The sequence below is a fragment of the Gobio gobio genome (genome assembly GCF_949357685.1).
Source record: "Gobio gobio genome assembly, chromosome: 12".
Taxonomy (NCBI): Eukaryota; Metazoa; Chordata; class Actinopteri; order Cypriniformes; family Gobionidae; genus Gobio; species Gobio gobio.
Genome location: NC_137105.1, coordinates 10,851,646 through 10,869,824, shown reverse-complemented (window position 1 = coordinate 10,869,824; position 18,179 = coordinate 10,851,646). Strand labels below are relative to the sequence as shown.

The 18,179-nt window shown below is 39.0% G+C and overlaps 1 protein-coding gene across 2 annotated transcripts in view; it reads left to right on the top strand.

Annotated features, from left to right (window-relative positions):
* fam184ab (family with sequence similarity 184 member Ab) overlaps window positions 1-18,179 on the top strand; it is a 208,681-nt gene that overhangs the window by 75,268 nt on the left and 115,234 nt on the right. For both annotated transcript variants that reach the window (XM_079832089.1, XM_079832090.1), the window contains exons 6-7: window positions 2,183-2,368; window positions 17,018-17,140. In XM_079832089.1, coding sequence (XP_079688215.1) covers window positions 2,183-2,368; window positions 17,018-17,140 — 309 coding nt within the window. The remainder of the gene's footprint in view (window positions 1-2,182; window positions 2,369-17,017; window positions 17,141-18,179) is intronic.

Sequence of the window (18,179 nt, the reverse complement as noted above, 5' to 3'; positions counted from 1 at the left end):
CTATATAGAATATATGAAGTATCATGTTATTATTGGCTGTCTTTATGGTCTGCTGCTGTGTGCTTGAATTTCAGAATAATTCTCTTTTAAAAAGGTCTCATCAATCTTTCTCTCCATTTCTTTCTGTCGCCCACATCACAGTTTGTTAGCAGCACAGCCTTGAGTTAGGTGTTACTATGACAACACTCACTAAATAGAGCGGGAAAGCATTGTGGAGTGATTCACTTTGCCGACACTTCTGCTGGTGTTATAATAGGAAGTTTATTTACTTGCGGGCAGTTGCTTCACAATGTCAGTGTGGGCTTTGAAGGTGTCTTTCGGTTTTCATTGTTATACTTTTAGATTGGATTCATAACATTTGTGAACAAGAGGCAGTGTCTCTTATTGATACCAGTTTGTGCCCTTTTCATAAAACGTACTCGAACTTTCACAGACTCACTTTCGTGTCCTGTTTATTCATGTGAATATGAAAAGGGCAATAGCTTCATTTTTCATCATATATAATGAGAAGTGTTTATCTGATGTCAGCGATATTAAATGTGACTTCTACAATAATTAACATCTCCTGACTCAAAGCTAAACAAAACCAAACAACACAAAAAAACAAAAACATCAACACAGTTGCATTATATGATGTTTCACAATGCTTAATAAATAATCAACTTGCATTAAAAATAATAATAATTTTATATTATATATTATTCAACAAGGACGCATTAAATCAAAAGTTGCAGAAAAAATATTTATAATGTCACAGAAGATTTCAATCTCAAATAAATGCTGTACATCAAAGAATACGGAAAAATGTATCACAGTTTGCATAAAAATATTGTTTTCAATATTGATAATAAGACATTTTCTTGACTACCAAATCCTCATATTAGAATGATTTCTGAAGGATCATGTGACACTGAAGACTGGAGTAATGATGCTGAAAATTCAGCTGTGACATCACATGAATACATAACATTACGAAAATACATAACGAAAATAAAATATTATAATATTTCACAGCATACTGTATATTTGATCAAATAAATGCAGCCTTGGTAAAAAATTAGAGATGTCTTTTCAAATATATAAAAATTCTTACAACCCCAAACTTGTAATGTAATATAATAAATGTAAATAGTAAATATTCAGAAAATGTAACACAATTTAAAAAATGCTAATAAACAAATTCAAATGCAACAGATGGACGATAATGAAATTTGCATGTTTAGATTTTTTACTAATATATTTAATTACTAATTACTATATTATAATTACTAATATTTATTTATTTATTTATTTATATATTGTATTTTTATATAAGCATCAAACCATCTTTTAACCTGTTAACTGTCACTGGCCCACCAGTGGGCCCATTTGCCACTGCATGTTTAAAACAATTATATCCTATATTTATCCTGATCTAATGTTGACAAACTATATATCTTTCGAAAGCTTACGAACTCAAGATTCATCCTGTGAAAACTGTTTTGAAGTCGGATTTTGCGTTACAATGGAAACGGTACTCTAAATTCTTCTAGCGGCTCCTCCCCTAGTGGGCGTCGTCATGTTTCATATTACAACATTTATTTTTAAAACTTTATAATAAAAACCTTTTCTAATCTTGACAAAACACATATTGTCGGAAAGGTCTGAGTCTCACAGTTCTATATCTGCCCACTGTTTTATGATATTTGGACAAAAATATATACATTTGTTACAGGAGATTGCGTAAAAAAAATCTATGGAATTTCAATGACACCCGGTGGCTATTTGTGGTACAGCGCCTAAACAAAATCTCATGGGAACTTCAATTTTTGTGATATCAACTTCAAATTTGGAACACAAATTGGTTAGACATTTGGCTTTTATGTGATAGTAATTTTAGAGTACAAATTATTTTGTAACATATATATTTTACATAAAATATAAAATATTTAGTACAGTACATTTGATTAACAGTAAATTTAAACTTTCATAACTTTTTCATACTTTTATTTTTTGAAGTGTTTTCACTTGAGCCATAATCTGCTGACTGTCTTTAAAATGAGACCAAACTTATGTCTATATTCCAAAGCATTCTTGAATTGCAACCATTTAAGTTTGTATAGTGCATTTTCATGTATATTTTCAAAAAGGGGGGTGACAGTTAACAGGTTAAATACATTTGTGTTTTAATTTTTCTCAACAGTCACTTCGAGAGGAAAAGCAGATCTATGAGAAGGAGCTCCTAAACTTGCGTGCCAAATATGAAGACGACACCGCTCACTTTAAGGAGACCCACAGTCGGGCGGTGGAGGAGCTCTCCAGGAAGCACCGGGCCGCTCTGGAGAACACCCAGAGCATCTCTGAGAAAGAGAAGAACCGCCTCCTGTCCGTGAGTGAACCCTGCCACAACACCCATCGCTGTCAGCTGTGTCCACATACAGCTTTTTAAACACTCTCAGAGCTGTCCTTTTGAGATATCAGCATGACTGCACTTTAGACGTTAGTTTCAGACTGAAGATGTAACTCGCTGTCTAGCATCAGTCAGGAGGTGTTCACCTTGAGAAAGAACAGGAAGTACCTTTGAGCGCAAGTGGAAGATCAGGGAGAACAATTGGTGAACCAGATTTAGTTTTGAAAAAACACAATTATTAGTACTAGTACTATAAACCACCCAGGTAGACCCAGCCACGACCCATCTTTATGTTTATATATATATATATATATATACAGTGGGGAGAACAAGTATTTGACACACTGCCGATTTTGCAGGTTTGCCCACTAACAAAGCATGTAGAAGTCTGTAATTTTTATCATAGGTAGTACTCTTCAACTATCAGTGACGGAATCTAAAACAAAAATCCAGAACATCACATGATTTTTAAGTAATTCGACAAAGTAATTCGACAAATACATAAGTATTTGATACATCAGAAAAGCAGAACTTAATATTTGGTACAGAAACCTTTGTTTGCAATTACAGAGATCATATGTTTCCTGTAGTTCTTGACCAGGTTTGCACACACTGCAGCAGGGATTTTGGCCCACTCCTCCATACAGACCTTCTTCATGATCCATCAGGTTTTGGGGCTGTCGCTGGGCAATACGGACTTTCAGCTCCCTCCAAAGATTTTCTATTGGGTTCAGGTCTGGAGGCTGGCTAGGCCACTCCAGGACCTTGAGATGCTTCTTACGGAGCCACTCCTTAGTTGCCCTGGCTGTGTGTTTCGGGTCGTTGTCATGCTGGAAGACCCAGCCACGACCCATCTTCAATGCTCTTACTGAGGGAAGGAGGTTGTTGGCCAAGATCTCGCGATACATGGCCCCATCCATCCTCCCCTCAATACGGTGTAGTCGTCCTGTCCCCTTTGCAGAAAGGCATCCCTGAAGAATGATGTTTCCACCTCCATGCTTCACGGTTGGGATGGTGTTCTTGGGGTTGTACTCATCCTTCTTCTTCCTCCAAACACAAGAGAGTGGAGTTTTGACCAAAAAGCTCTATTTTTGTCTCATCAGACCACATGACCTTCTCCCATTCCTCCTCTGGATCATCCAGATGGTCATTGGCAAACTTCAGATGGGCTTGGACATGTGCTGGCTTGAGCAGGGGGACCTTGCGTGCGCTGCAGGATTTTAATCCATGACAGCGTAGTGTGTTACTAATGGTTTCCTTTGAGACTGTGGTCCCAGCTCTCTTCAGGTCATTGACCAGGTCCTGCCGTGTAGTTCTGGGCTGATCCCTCACCTTCCTAATGATCATTGATTCCCCACGAGGTGAGATCTTGCATGGTGCCCTAGACAGAGAGAGATTGACCGTCATCTTGAACTTCTTCCATTTTCTAATAATTGCCCCAACAGTTGTTGCCTTCTCACCAAGCTGCTTGCCTATTGTCCTGTAGCCCATCCCAGCCATGTACAGGTCTACAATTTTATCCCTGATGTCCTGATGTCTGATGTGTGTATATATATATATATATATATATATATATATATATATATATATATATATATATATATATATATATATATATATATATACAATTAGAAATGTTAGCCTTGGTTTAAGTTTATATACTAAAATTGAAATAAATTGAAGCTACACAGAAATATAAAAAAATCGTTAAAAAAATTTGTGATCTTTAGCTTCCTTGTTAGAGCGCCTGTCTCCCATGTCAGAGACCACAGTTCGAATCCCGCTCGGAGTGGGTTAGTAGGATCGGTTACACGTGTGCAACAAATTTCGATCTGGGATTTTTTTTGTGCCAGTGTGAAAGCAGCCTAACATATCGTACACCTAAATAAATAACTACTAAGTTGTTAAAAAAAATATTCTTTTTGGTCATGTCTCCTCTTGCCTAGGGCATTAAGTGAACCAGAACTGCCACGTCAAATAAAAAAGCAGGTGCATGATGCCTCTGAAAGCACCAGATGAGTTTCTAACTAGAGAATAAATGTAGTTTGTGGAACTTTACATGGTTCTCCAATATAAACAGGCTGTTAAATACATTTTGTTTTAATCATAACTAGCGGTCGACCAATATCGATGGCCAATGTTATTATAGTTAATAATTATTCAATTAGAAATAAATCATTTGAAAAGTATAAGTATAAAACAAACAGACATACTTTAGATGGCAACTTCTTGATTGTGAAATCATATTACACTATTTTTCCCAAATAAAGAAATTGTTAAAAAATATTAATAAAAAGGAAGTAAACACTGTCACCAACAGTGCACTCAGTGATATGCTCATTTTTATTTGCACTGGGAATCTCATTTTTTCAAATAAAGACATGGCAACGTTCATTTTATATAAAGCACACAGTGAAAATGCATGACGTGAATATGGCATAGTGGGCAATATAGGATATAGCGTAGCATATAGTTTGAAATCAAGGGTTTAAAGTTTGTTGATAGTGTGTGTCCAGTGGCAGTCTGTTACACACAGAGTATCAGTTAGTATGCAGTCTACAAATGCATACTTGTAGATCTAAGATATCACAGCTGAAGTCTGCAAGGTTTGTGAAATTAAATGTTTATGAGATAATGTGTTTAAATTATATAAATGCATATTTGCTAAATACTGACAGTAAATGGGAAAGTATAATAGTTTTTGCCTTTTTATTAGCCAATACTAATAATAGAAAAGCAAACGTTATAATACTTTTTCGTGTACTGTTTGCTTTCTTAGTTTAACGGTTCTAACTAGATAGGACTATTAAACAGAGAACCTGACAAATCAGTCCCGCTTCCAACATATCGGCCACAAACCGATAAATACATATACACTATATTGCCAAAAGTATTGGGACACCCCTCCAAATCACTGAATTCAGGTGTTCCAATCACTTCCATGGCCACAGATGTATAAAAAAATCAAGCACATAGGTATGCAGACGCTTCTACAAACATTTGTGAAAGAATGGGTCGCTCTCAGGAGCTCAGTGAATTCAAACGTGGTACCGTGATAGGTTGCCACCTGTGCAAAGTCCATTCGTGAAATTTCCTCACTACTAAATATTCCACGGTCAACTGTTAGTGGTATTATAACAAAGTGGAAGCAATTGGGAACAACAGCAACTCAGCCATGAAGTGGTAGGCCACATAAAATCACAGAGCGGGGTCACCGCATGCTGAGGAGCACAGTGCGCAGAAGTCTCCAACTTTTTGCAGAGTCAATAGCTACTCGTATGCCCTTCATATTAGCTCAAGAACAGTGCATAGAGAGCTTCATGGAATGGGTTTCCATGGCCGAGCAGCTGCATCCAAGCCTTACATCACCAAGTGAAATGCAAAGCATCAGATGCAGTGGTGTAAAGCACGCCACCACTGGACTCTAGAGCAAAGACGTGTTCTCTGGAGTGACGAATCACGCTTCTCTGTCTGGCAATCCGATGGATGAGTCTGGGTTTGGCGGTTGCCAGGAGAACGGTACTTGCCTGACTGCATTGTGCCAAGTGTAAAGTTTGTTGGAGGGGGATTATGGTGTGGGCTTGTTTTTCAGGGGTTGGGTTGCCCCTTAGTTCCAGTGAAAGGAACTCTTAATGCTTCCGCATGCCAAGACATTTTGGACAATTTTACCTAACTTTGCGGGAACAATTAGGGGATGGCCCCTTCCTGCTCCAACATGACTGCGCACCAGCACACAAGGCAAGGTCCATAAAGACATGGATGAGTGAGCTTGGAGTGGAGGAACTTGACTGACCTCAACCCGACAGCCACCTTTGGGATGATTTAGAAAGGAGACTGCAAGCCAGGCCTTCTCAAATGCGCTTCTATAGAATAATAGTCAAAAAATTCCCATAAACAAACTCCTAAACCTTGTGGAAAGCCTTCCCAGAAGAGTTGAAGCTGTTATAGATGTAAAGGGTGGGCCAACTCCACATTAAACCCTACGGATTAAGAATGGGATATCATTAAAGTTCATGCACATGTAAAGGAAAACGTCCCAAAACTTTTGGCAATATAGTGTATATCGGCCGATACCGATATTTAAAAAATGCCACATTTTGACCACTATATATCAGACATGGCGATATGTAGGTCAACCACTTTTTCTCCAGCTTGTTCCAGCTTTTTCTCTACTGTTTTTAGGAGTGTGTGAGTGAAAAAAAAACTAATCCAGTAGAGAAACAGAAAGGGAAAGCGCAGGTGCCTCAGCTCCAGGAGGTTTGGTAGAAAGGCTTCCTTGCTTCGTTAGGCACAATAGTGCAAATTCATCTCTCACACACTCTCACGTCCGTCCTGCCTCATCTCACCCTCTCCACCCTGCTTAAAGTGTCCCAGACAGGACAAACTAGATCTTTATTGATTTAACAATGAAAGGAATAACTGTTATTTCACTCATCAGTGGAGGCAGGTTCGTAAATAGCAAATGTAATGACTAAACCGTCTGTTTTGATTTCGCTAGCTGATAGCATATGAAATGAAAGCATACAAAGCTGCACGGAATTGAGCGCAATCTGTCACCCTCCCTCAAAATAGGCAGCTGCCAGCAGGACTGCACATCCACATCCAAACAGTTCACAACTACTTAATCGTTGTGTAAATATAAATCACACTCACCAGATTGTTAGCTGAACATATAGAGCAGCAGTGAGTTATTACTCTTTCCTGCTCAGAGATCGTCCCAGGGTGTGTGTTCTTTTTCAGCTCACTGAAGCCAAAGTCTAATGGCGATGTTGACCAATGTTTTTAATGTTTGTTCGGTAACACTTTAGTTAAGGGTCCAATTCTCACTATTAAAGCCCCGTTTCCACCGAAATTACCCGGAACAATTTGTACCAGGAACTTTTTTTACAGGAACTTTTTCCCCCCAGACCTGCTACTGTCTGCGTTTCCACTGCGGTCAAAAATACCGGTAGATTAGGCAAATTAATCCAGTGATGTAGGACTGTGCGCGCCTGCTCCTCCCAGTCACCGACGGACAGTAATCATTTTTTTGTGCGACACTGTCTGCAACAATAACAATTATGGAGGAGATTCAAACAGCGCTGCTTTTGTTAGTTATGTATTGGTTTACTTAAGAGGTCATTAACAAAACGGCAGAAAAGAGACACTGATACTAAAGTGTATTCTGAAAGCTCGTAACCTACAAAGCCTACGCACAAAAGGTTTTTAATTTAACACTATAAAGTTAAATAAGCATAGCCTAACTATTACTACCTTTTCGGAGCGTCAGTGAGAGCAACGGTACGGTGGCCCAGTAGTGCACAACACAACGAAATTTAAAAAGCATACATAAGTTCACAACACAACAAAATAAATCCACAACACAACGGAATGAAACCACAACACAACGAAATCAAGCCACAACACAAAGAAAAATCCACAACACAACGAAATCAAGCCACAACACAACGAAAAATCCACAACACAACGAAATAGCCACAACACAACGGAAATGCTCCCAACCACTCGGGGGCACTCGGAGAGCTGTAAAGTTGCCACTGTTCTATAGAGTTGGCAATCTTACAAAGAAATCAATACCACAATTAGTTTCAACAGTATGTAGGCTAACCATTGTTTATCTATATGAAATATTAATTTTAAATCACATCACCTACATGCATTATAGCTGCATATTTATGCTCGAGAATGCTTTTGACCCGATACCACGGCGCTAAGGGAACGTCTGCCAATTCCACCAATTGGTTGAAATGTATAATTTGTATGAATTCAAATTACTTTTTAACGTTTAAAAACAGACATGTTAAAATTCCACAGCTTGATTGTATTGGTAAAATTGACTTAATAATGCACAACACAACATTGTAATTTAAAAAAAAAAAAAAAAAAGTTAATTTAATTCATACAAATTATTTCAACTTGGTGGAATTGGCAGACGCTCCCTTAGCGCCGAGGCAGCGGGTCAAAGCGTTCTCGAGTATAAATATGCAGCTATTATGCACGTAAGTGATTTTTAATTGATATTTCATGTCGATATACAACTGCACACTCAAAACTGATCGTAGTGTTTAAATATTTGTAAGATTGGCGAATCTATATAGAACAATGCAAGGAAAACTAACTTTAGCGCACTCCGAGAGTCCCCTAGTGGTTGGGAGCATTTCCGTTGTGTTGTGGCTATTTCGTTGTGTTGTGGCTATTTCGTTGTGTTGTGGCCTTTTCGTTGTGTTGTGGCTATTTCGTTGTGTTGTGGCTATTTCGTTGTGTTGTGGACTTTTCGTTGTGTTGTGGACTTTTCGTTGTGTTGTGGACTTTTCGTTGTGTTGTGGATTTTTCGTTGTGTTGTGTCTTGATTTCGTTGTGTTGTGGTTTCATTCCGTTGTGTTGTGAACTTATGCTTTTTAAATTTCGTTGTGTTGTGCACTACTGGGCCACCGTACAACGGGACCACAAAACGAGTAAAGCCTACTCTAACTCTTGACGTTTTAAACGTTTTAAACGTTTTTAAATCTGAAAACTGCAAAATGCAATGAAATTTTCAGACATCCATTTAGCGCATGTTCACTGAGGAAAACGACTGAAAAACAGCATTGGTTCTCTTAATACTGTATGTTTATTTTACTGACTGGGGTATCTCTTCAGATGAGTCAGTGAGAGAGCAGTCCAAACTCATTCAAGTGGATTCAGGCCGTTTTGCAAGCGCGTTTGACCCATTCATAATTTAGAACAGAATTGAAATGTCAAAATGTGCGTTACAGTTCAGTTACACAGTTTAACTGCTTGAACTTAATGCTGTTGAACTGAATATACAATTTTTTTAATATCCTTATTCTTAAATATCCACATAAACAACAAATTGTTTGTCACTTTAGCAACAGTAGACCCCCGTTAATATATGTGAGATGTGGTCCAGTGGGTTAAACCATGGAACTGATATGCAGAAGGTTGCTGGTTCAATCCCAGCGGTCACCACCAGTGTGTCCTTGAGCAAGGCACTTTACTCCATGTTACTCCAGGGGGATTGTCCCTGTAAGTCGCTTTGGATACCCCCGGGCCTCGCACATCACGTTCGCACAGGGCCTCGCACCCCCCTTGCGACGGGCCTGATCCTACCCAATACCTAAACTTAACAACTACCTAAAGTAAGTTTAGCGGGCAGTTAATGGTTAGTTAATAGTGAGAATTGTACCCTAAACTAAAGTGTGAATATTTGTTCTTATTGCTTTAATGAAAGAAGTCTCTTATGCTCACCAAGGCTGCATTTATTTGATCAAAAATACAGTAAAAACAGTAACATTTAGAAATATTATTGCAATTTAAAATAACTCTTTTCTATGTTAATATATATTAAAATGTAATTTATTCCTGTGATGTCAAAGCATTATTACTCCAGTCTTCAGTGTCACATGATCCTTCAGAAATCATTCTAATATGCTGATTTGCTGCTCAAGAAACATTTCTTATTATATATAAATGTAGAAAACAGTTGTGCTGCTCAATATTTTAGTGTGTACAGTTTTTAAGGATCATTTGATGAATGGAAAAAAAAACGGCATTTATTTGTATTATAAGTCTTTTGTAACCATGTAAACTTCCTTCCTGAGTCTTTTGAATAAAATAATCTTACTAACCCCAGATCAGACCCCATTTTGAATAGTTGTGTATGTGTGGATAATGTATAATAATACAATGTTGTAAATAATACATTTACTATATATACAGTACTGTATATACCTGACATTTGAGAATATACAAATTCCTGGAAAATTGTTTTGTAATTATCTCAACAGCTTTAAAACTACAGATATTTATTTTAAAAAACGGCTTTTATGAAAGGTTTCAAACCTAAAATGATGCCATAGTATTTAGTTTTTTATTATTAAGACACCATTTTAAATAGTTTTCTTAGTCTGTTCATTTGTTTCGGACAGTTGCACCACCTGGGGTTTAAGATAACAAAACATAAATTATGTATTATTTAAATGTACTAAAAACAAATTAAAAACTAAATTGGTTTTATAGAATAAAATGATACATGTCATTAATGTATCAAATAATTTTGAAAGGAAATGATGCACTTAAATATGCACGGCATTGACCCATATGAATTAAGATATATAAGTCCAGCACCACCTGAGCATAAGTAGAAATGGAACAGGTATCTCAGCAGGAAGCTTTCTTTTCAGGCTAGATGCTGACACTATCATGCAAATGCAAGCAGTGCGGTATCCTAATAATGCGTATAGTTTCTACATGCTCAATGGTTTTTACATTTCCCAAACTTTTAGAATGGATCTAATTTCCTCAATTTCTCTCTTCCTGAAAAGATTCCTTCATGCTTACAGAGATTATGCCTGCCCAAAGCCGGCCTGCTCCGCCTTTATCACCTGCTGTCAAACCAGTACGACCCTTCAGCAAACCTTTGTTCCGGTGGACATCGCCGGTGATGCCGCAGCAGCAAACGGTTAATCACATTACAGCGTGGCTGCTTTGGGCTTATCGCACCGACGCCTTTGCAGCCGCTACTCTCAGAAATGGAAATGTAGTTTGAAAAATTGAGGCGCAGATGAATAATCAATGAGAGTGGCCTCCTGTTAAAATGTGCCGCTGACTCACAGACTTGTACAGAAACAGCATGACGGCCGTGCTGACGTCCTATATTAAAAGAAGCCTAGGGCCCTTCCACTCTCTCTTTCTCTTTCTTTATCTTTCTTTTCCAGAGCGCATTCGGTTTCTAGTGTGTGTCCATAGTGAGTTTGGTGACTCACTACTCTGATGACAGACCTTGTGGGGTTGGAAGAACCTTTATTTTGGAATCCTCCACAGAATAGAGTCGCATGTGTGCGATTGTATTTGATATTTTCTGGGAGGGAGATCACAACCGGATTCTATTTAATTTGACATGGATCCATTTTTACCATCTTAACACACGTCTTATGTCACTGAGGCACAACCAGGACACTCAAGAGGTGCCATTTGCATATTTGTGTGCCTTGAATTGGGGATGGAGTGAATTATGCACACCTGTCTGCTATTCTGAGCGCTCAGCCCATTTGCTCGCCTGTGCTAACCATCAATTTTTTAAACAGGCGTACTTAAGACCTCTTTCTCCTCGAGGCCCACACGCCCGCATACGCACAGGATTTTCACTGCCTGTTCTTGTGGGTGATGTGTATATGAATATGCACAGAAATGAAGTGACATGGGTTTGATTTTTTTGCGGACTTCACTTTAATCAACATGTGCAAGGAGCTCGCCGTTGCTCTTTGAGATAAGTGGGATAGATTATCTCATCTCTGTCATCTTTAATATGTCAACATCTATCTATATCGTATAAAACGCTTTTCTAAGCACTCAAAGCGCTTTACCTATGGAAGGGGGGAATCTCCTCAAACACCACCAATGTGCAGCATCCACCTGGATTATGCGACGGCAGCCATATTGCGGCAGAACGCCCACCACACACCAGCTGATTGATGGAGAGGAGACAGGGTGATGAAGCCAATCAGTATATGGGGGTGATTATGAAGCTATGATGGACAGGGGCCAATCGGCAAATTGACCAGGATGCCGGGGTAACACCCCTACTCTTTTTCGAAGGACATCCTGGGATATTTAATGACCACAGAGAGTCAGAAACCTCGGTTTAACGTCTCATCCGAAGGACGTGTTATCAACTTGCTTCTTTTAATATACAACCCCATTCAGAAAAACTTGGGACAGTATGGAAAACGCAAATAAAAAAAAAGAAGTGTTTCCTAAATTTACTTTGACTTGTATTTCATTGCAGACAATATGAACACAAAATATTTCATGTTTTGTCTTGTCAACTTCATGTCATTTTTAAATATGCATCCTTTCCTGTCATTCAGACCTGCAACACATTTCAAAAAAAGTTGGGACAGGAGCAATTTAGGGCTAGTAATGAGGTAAAATGGTTAAATAATGATGTGATTTGAAACAGGTGATGTCAACAGGTGATTGTGATTATGATTTGGTACAAAAGCAGCATCCAAGAAAGGTCTAATCCTTTAGGAGCAAAGATGGGCCGAGGATCGCCAGTTTGCCAACAAATACGTGAGAAAATTATTGAAATGTTTAAAAACAATGTTCCTCAAAGAAAGATAGGAAGAGATTTGGATATTTCACATTCAACAGTGCATAACATAATTAAAAGATTCAAGGAATCTGGAGGAATTTCAGTGTGTAAAGGACAAGGGCGCAAGCCTAAGCTGAACAACCGTGATCTCCGATCCCTCAGGCAGCACTGCATAAAGAATCGTCATTCATCTATAAGCAATATCACCACATGGGCTCAGGACTACTTTGGCAAACCTTTGTCAAGTACCACAATACGTAGTTACATCCACAAATGCCAGTTAAAACGGTACTGTGCCAAAAGGAAGCCCTATGTTAACAGTGTCCAGAAGCGCCGTCGACTTCTCTGGGCTCGGAGGCATCTGGGATGGACCATCACACAGTGGAAACTTGTACTGTGGTCAGATGAATCAGTATTTCAGGTATTTTTTGGGAGGAATGGACGCCGTGTGCTCCGGACCAAAGAAGAAAAGGATCATCCAGACTGTTACCAGCAACAAGTCCAAAAGCCAGGGTCTGTCATGGTATGGGGTTGTGTCAGTGCCCTTAGCAAAGGTAACTTGCACTTCTGTGTAGGCACCATTTAATGCTGAAAAGTACATAGAGATTTTGGAGCATAATATGCTGCCTTCAGGGAGACATCTTTTCCAGGGACGTCCATGCATATTTCAACAAGACAATGCAAAACCACATTCTGCACACATTACAAAGTCCTGGTTGCGGAGGAAGAGGGTACGGGTACTTGACTGGCCTGCCTGCAGTCCCGACCTGTCTCCAATAGTGAATGTGTGGCGCATTTTGAAGCGCAAAATGCGACAACGAAGACCCCGTACTGTTGCCCACCTTAAGACTTGTTTGCAGGAAGAATGGGACAAAATTACACCTGAAACACTTCATCACTTGGTGTCTTCAGTCCCTAAACGTCTTTTAAGTGTTGTGAAAAGGCATGGCAACATTACAAAGTGGTAGGGCTGTCAAAATTGCTCAAAAATGACGTTTGAATATTCCCTCTAAAAAAAGCACGAATATTCGAACTATTCGAACATCTGGTTGCGCATTTTATCAATGACGCGCATTACGTCAATAACAGGACAAATGAATACAAAGACACATAACTACTTATATAGGTAGTCTAATTAAGTTTAAACATATTTGACAACGTATAACCTACACTAAAACAAGTAAATCACTAATGGCTAAAGACCGCAGACCTCACTCTCTCTCTCACCCTCACCCTCTCTGCGCATAACGGGTTAAATGAACACACACACATTTTGAGACTGATCAAGAGTTTTGTGCAAGCAATTTAAGGTCGCGACTCTTATATAGCAGGCTTCATTCAGTGATTGAAACAAATATTAATATAAGTTTTACAGCATATTATTGAATCGAGCTGTGCTGTGCTAAACATGGAACTTTTCCTTGACATGAAACGGTAAATAATCAAACCAGTGGCAGCAGTGCATTTATCCTTCATTCATGCAATATCTATTCAGTCAGTACCTCGGTTCCATTGCTTGACAGAACTCCCTGAAGCCTGCCCCATCCACGACCCTGATCGCTCTCATGTCCTTACAAATGAACAAAATTAATTTCTCCGTTATGGCCTCTTGTCGTGTTGCAGACAGAGAGCTTGTGGCGGGCGATGCAAAGTACGGCTGGTCTAGTTTGCACATACAAATTAGTTGCTTATATTTACAAAACGAGCCTACAAAAGCATAAAAAAGCCCGTTTAATAAAGAAAAGTTCACGAAACTAAGTGAAAACTCACTAAAGTGTTTAGTGAAATTAGGAAACATTTAGATATCATACATTGAGTTGTATAAGTTAACGTTACATTTCTACATACATTTTGTTATCATGTCACAAGTAATATCAAGGTTTATTTTGATCTGTTTTACATGATTCTTTTGTAGTGTGGTTTTCGGTGAAGTGTACTAAAATAAATATCGTCACCTGTGTACATTAGCCCACTTCTTCGCGACGCTTTTCCTGATAGTTTATAGAACAATTAACGTTACTCCGAGTCGCCATCTGTCGTTTCAAAGAAAAGCACAACAGCGAGCGTGTCAAGTATAAACGCCTCGTCCGTTTGGGGAGGAGCGCGCAGTCAGCGTGGGCTCGCGCTCTGGAGACGGGCCAAAGTACACAAGGCTTCAGGCGCGCTAGCACCCACTCGCAAAGCAGACAGCCACGCCTCTACTACCGCGGGCGTTTTTTTTCCCCACATTTTTTTATTTATTCGAATATTAATTTTCACCTTCGAAATTCGTTTTTTAAAAACTATTCGAATATATATTCGAATTTAGAATATTCGTTGACAGCCCTACAAAGTGGTAAATGCTTTACTGTCCCAACTTTTTTTTAAATATGTTGCAGGTCTGAATGACAGGAAAGGATGCATATTTACAAATGACATGAAGTTGACCAGACAAAACATGAAATATTTTGTGTTCATATTGTCTGCAATGAAATACAAGTCAAAGTAAATTTAGAAATCACTTCTTTTTTTGTGTGTGTGTTTTCCATACTGTCCCAACTTTTTCTGATTTGGGGTTGTATATTTCTGGGCTATAATTATGAGTTGTTCAGAAAGTTAACAAGGTTGAGAGTTTTAGCCTTGACATATACACTGATCAGGCATAACATTGTGACCTAATATTGTGTTGGTCCCCCTTTTGCTGACAAAACAGCCCTGACCCCTCGACTCCACTAGACCCCTGAAGGTGTGCTGTGGTATCTGGCACCAAGATGTTAGCAGCAGATCCTTTAAGTCCTGTAAGTTGCGAGGTGGGGCCTCCATGGATCGAACTTGTTTGTTCAGCACATCCCACAGATGCTCGATTGGATTGAGATCTGGGGAATTTGGAGGCCAAGTCACCACCTCAAACTCGTGCTCCTCAAACCATTCCTGAACCATTTTTGCTTTGTGGCAGGGCGCATTATCCTGCTAAAAGAGACCACAGCCACCAGGGAATACCGTTTCCATAAAAGGGTGTACATGGTCTGCAACAATGCTTAGGTAGGTGGAACGTGCAAAAGTAACATCCATATGGAAGGCAGGACCCAAGGTTTCCCAGCAGAACATTGCCCAAACATCACACTGCCTCTGCCGGCTTGCCTTCTTCCCATAGTGCATCCTCGTGCCATGTGTTCCCCAGGTAACCATGGGCACCCTGACTGGTCTTCGGCTATGCAGCGCCATACGCAACAAACTGCGATGCACTGTGTATTCTGACACCTTTCTATCATAACCAGCATTAACTTCTTGAACAATTTGAGCTACAGTAGCTTTATCGGACCACACAGGGCAGCCTTTGCTCCCCACATGCATCATTGAGCCTTGGCCGCCCATAACCCTGTCGCAGGTTCACCACTGTTCCTTCCTTGGACCAGTTTGATAGATACTGACCACTGCAGACCGGGAACACCTCACAAGAGCTGCAGTTTTGGAGATGCTCGTCTATCCATCACAATTTGGTCCTTGTCAGACTCACTCAAATCCTTGCGCTTGCCCATTTTTCCTGCTTCTAACACATCAACTTTGAGGACAAACTGTTCATAAAATATATTAAAATATAAAACAGTCTTTTTATATTGTAATTATATTTCACAATCTTTTTTTAATCAAATAAATGCAGCCTTAATGAGCATAAATATAATAAATCATTAAAACATCTAATGTATATTAATTTCATGCTTCTTTTTGCCTTGATTTTTAAAATGTTAAATAAAGAAAAATACAGCTGTAACATTTTATCAATCCAAATCAATGATTCTAATTTTAATTTTAAATATCTACAAAACAAAATTTAATGGAGTCTGTACATTTAAGCGGCTCAGGCTGAATTTATTACAGAATTTAAATTCTTAGAGCATAACCAAAATATGTGAGGAATATTAATTCAAATCAAACTTGAAAGCGGTATAATAAGATCCATTGCATCCTCTGACTGTGGTGGGCAGGACACAATCAAAAATTGCATTTCATTTTGTAAATGTCACAGGATGGCTATGATTAGTTTCTGTATTATTTTCCAGGAGAGATCTAGAAAGCTGAAGAATCTTATTACGAATAATATATAGTTATTAATTTCTTCTCACGCTTTGTTTTTGCATTGCAAATCTTGTCATCTTATTTTTTCATACTTCCCGAGACAGATATTAAAAGGATTTTCTAAGCCACTACCCTGACATGTTTGAAATTAAGTTTCCAGACAGTGATGCTTTCAAAATGCCACAGCCTAAAAAGAATTTTATCATGAACCAGTAATGAAACTTCTGACATTATTTACTCACCCTCATGTTGTTTCAAACCTGTACGAGTTTCTTTCTTCGCATGGATTTGCATTGACATGAGGGTGAGTAAATGACAGAATGTTCAATTTTTGGTGAACTATAACTTCGAAATGTGAAGTAATAGATTAACACAATTTCAGCACACGGTTGTCTGATCTCCAGTAACACAAAAAGTTTCACACATGTATGTAAGCAGTTGTCATTTGTAATCGGCATGTTCTGCTGGACTTATAGGAGATGGAGGATCAGTTCGAGAAGGAGCGTAACTCTCTAGAGGAACAGAAGAGCCTTTTGCGAGAGGAACTGGACAATATACGAGAGGAGCTCAGTGCCAAACTCAACATGGCCAACAATGAGGTACAGTAATGTGTGTGCTGCAACCTTCATTTAGGTCTTATATAATCAATAAAACACTTATCATTGACTATGTTTACACATGCACCAATAACGTGAGGACTTTCAGATATAAACCGTATATATGTTTTTGCTTTGTGTCAAATGTTTTTGTATACGTTTTGTATGTTTCGACACCCCGGATTGCCTGTTGGAGGAAAACACAGCGGCTGTGTCTGAAATCACTCTTAAATAGGGCACTATTTGAGGGGAAAGCCATTTGTAGTGGTGTCCGAAACCCAGGGCTGGCCCAAGCCTTTATAAATGCTAAGCAGAATTTATTTTGGGGTCCCCTCTGTGCCGCCAATACAATTGACTATTGTCAATGCTTGATTATTCGCACACTATACATCTAAAACACTGTTGCTAAAAAAAAAATTGTGGGCGGGGCTAAGTTCGGCTGGCATCTAGGCTATATGGGGTCATTTTTGACCCGAAGGTCCTGAGTGTGACTATTTTTTTACGACCACTTGAAAAACAATGGGATAGTCGCAATTCCCAGCAATTAAGGTTAGTGGTCATATGTTGGAAGCAGGCGGTGAGTAAAACTGCTTCAAATGTCTTTGTGTTGTTAGCTATCGACTATCCCATTGTTTTTCTATGTAAACACACACTAGTTTGATGTGCAAAACCGTTCTGCTTGCTACTGCTAACATTAAGGCGCATACAATAGTCCATAAACCAAATTATGTCCTCATAAACCATGAGTAAACACACAAGCAAGTATATAAGTTACAGTACATCCCATTGAGACGTTCTGCTGTAGTCGTCGTTGCTGCTTCTCCTGTTAAATTTCAGCCTCTAGATCTGATTCTGGATCATATATGTATGGCTAAATCTGATTGATCTCAATGGTTTATTTAGGATAACGTTTTTTCCACGTTTAAGGATGTCACAGATTTCAGACGCTCTGAACGCAAGCGCTGCGCACACTTGTCATTCTTTAGCTCCGCCCACACGATACGCCTCCAGTCGCTCGTTTTTTTTCCGGAAAGACTCGGTT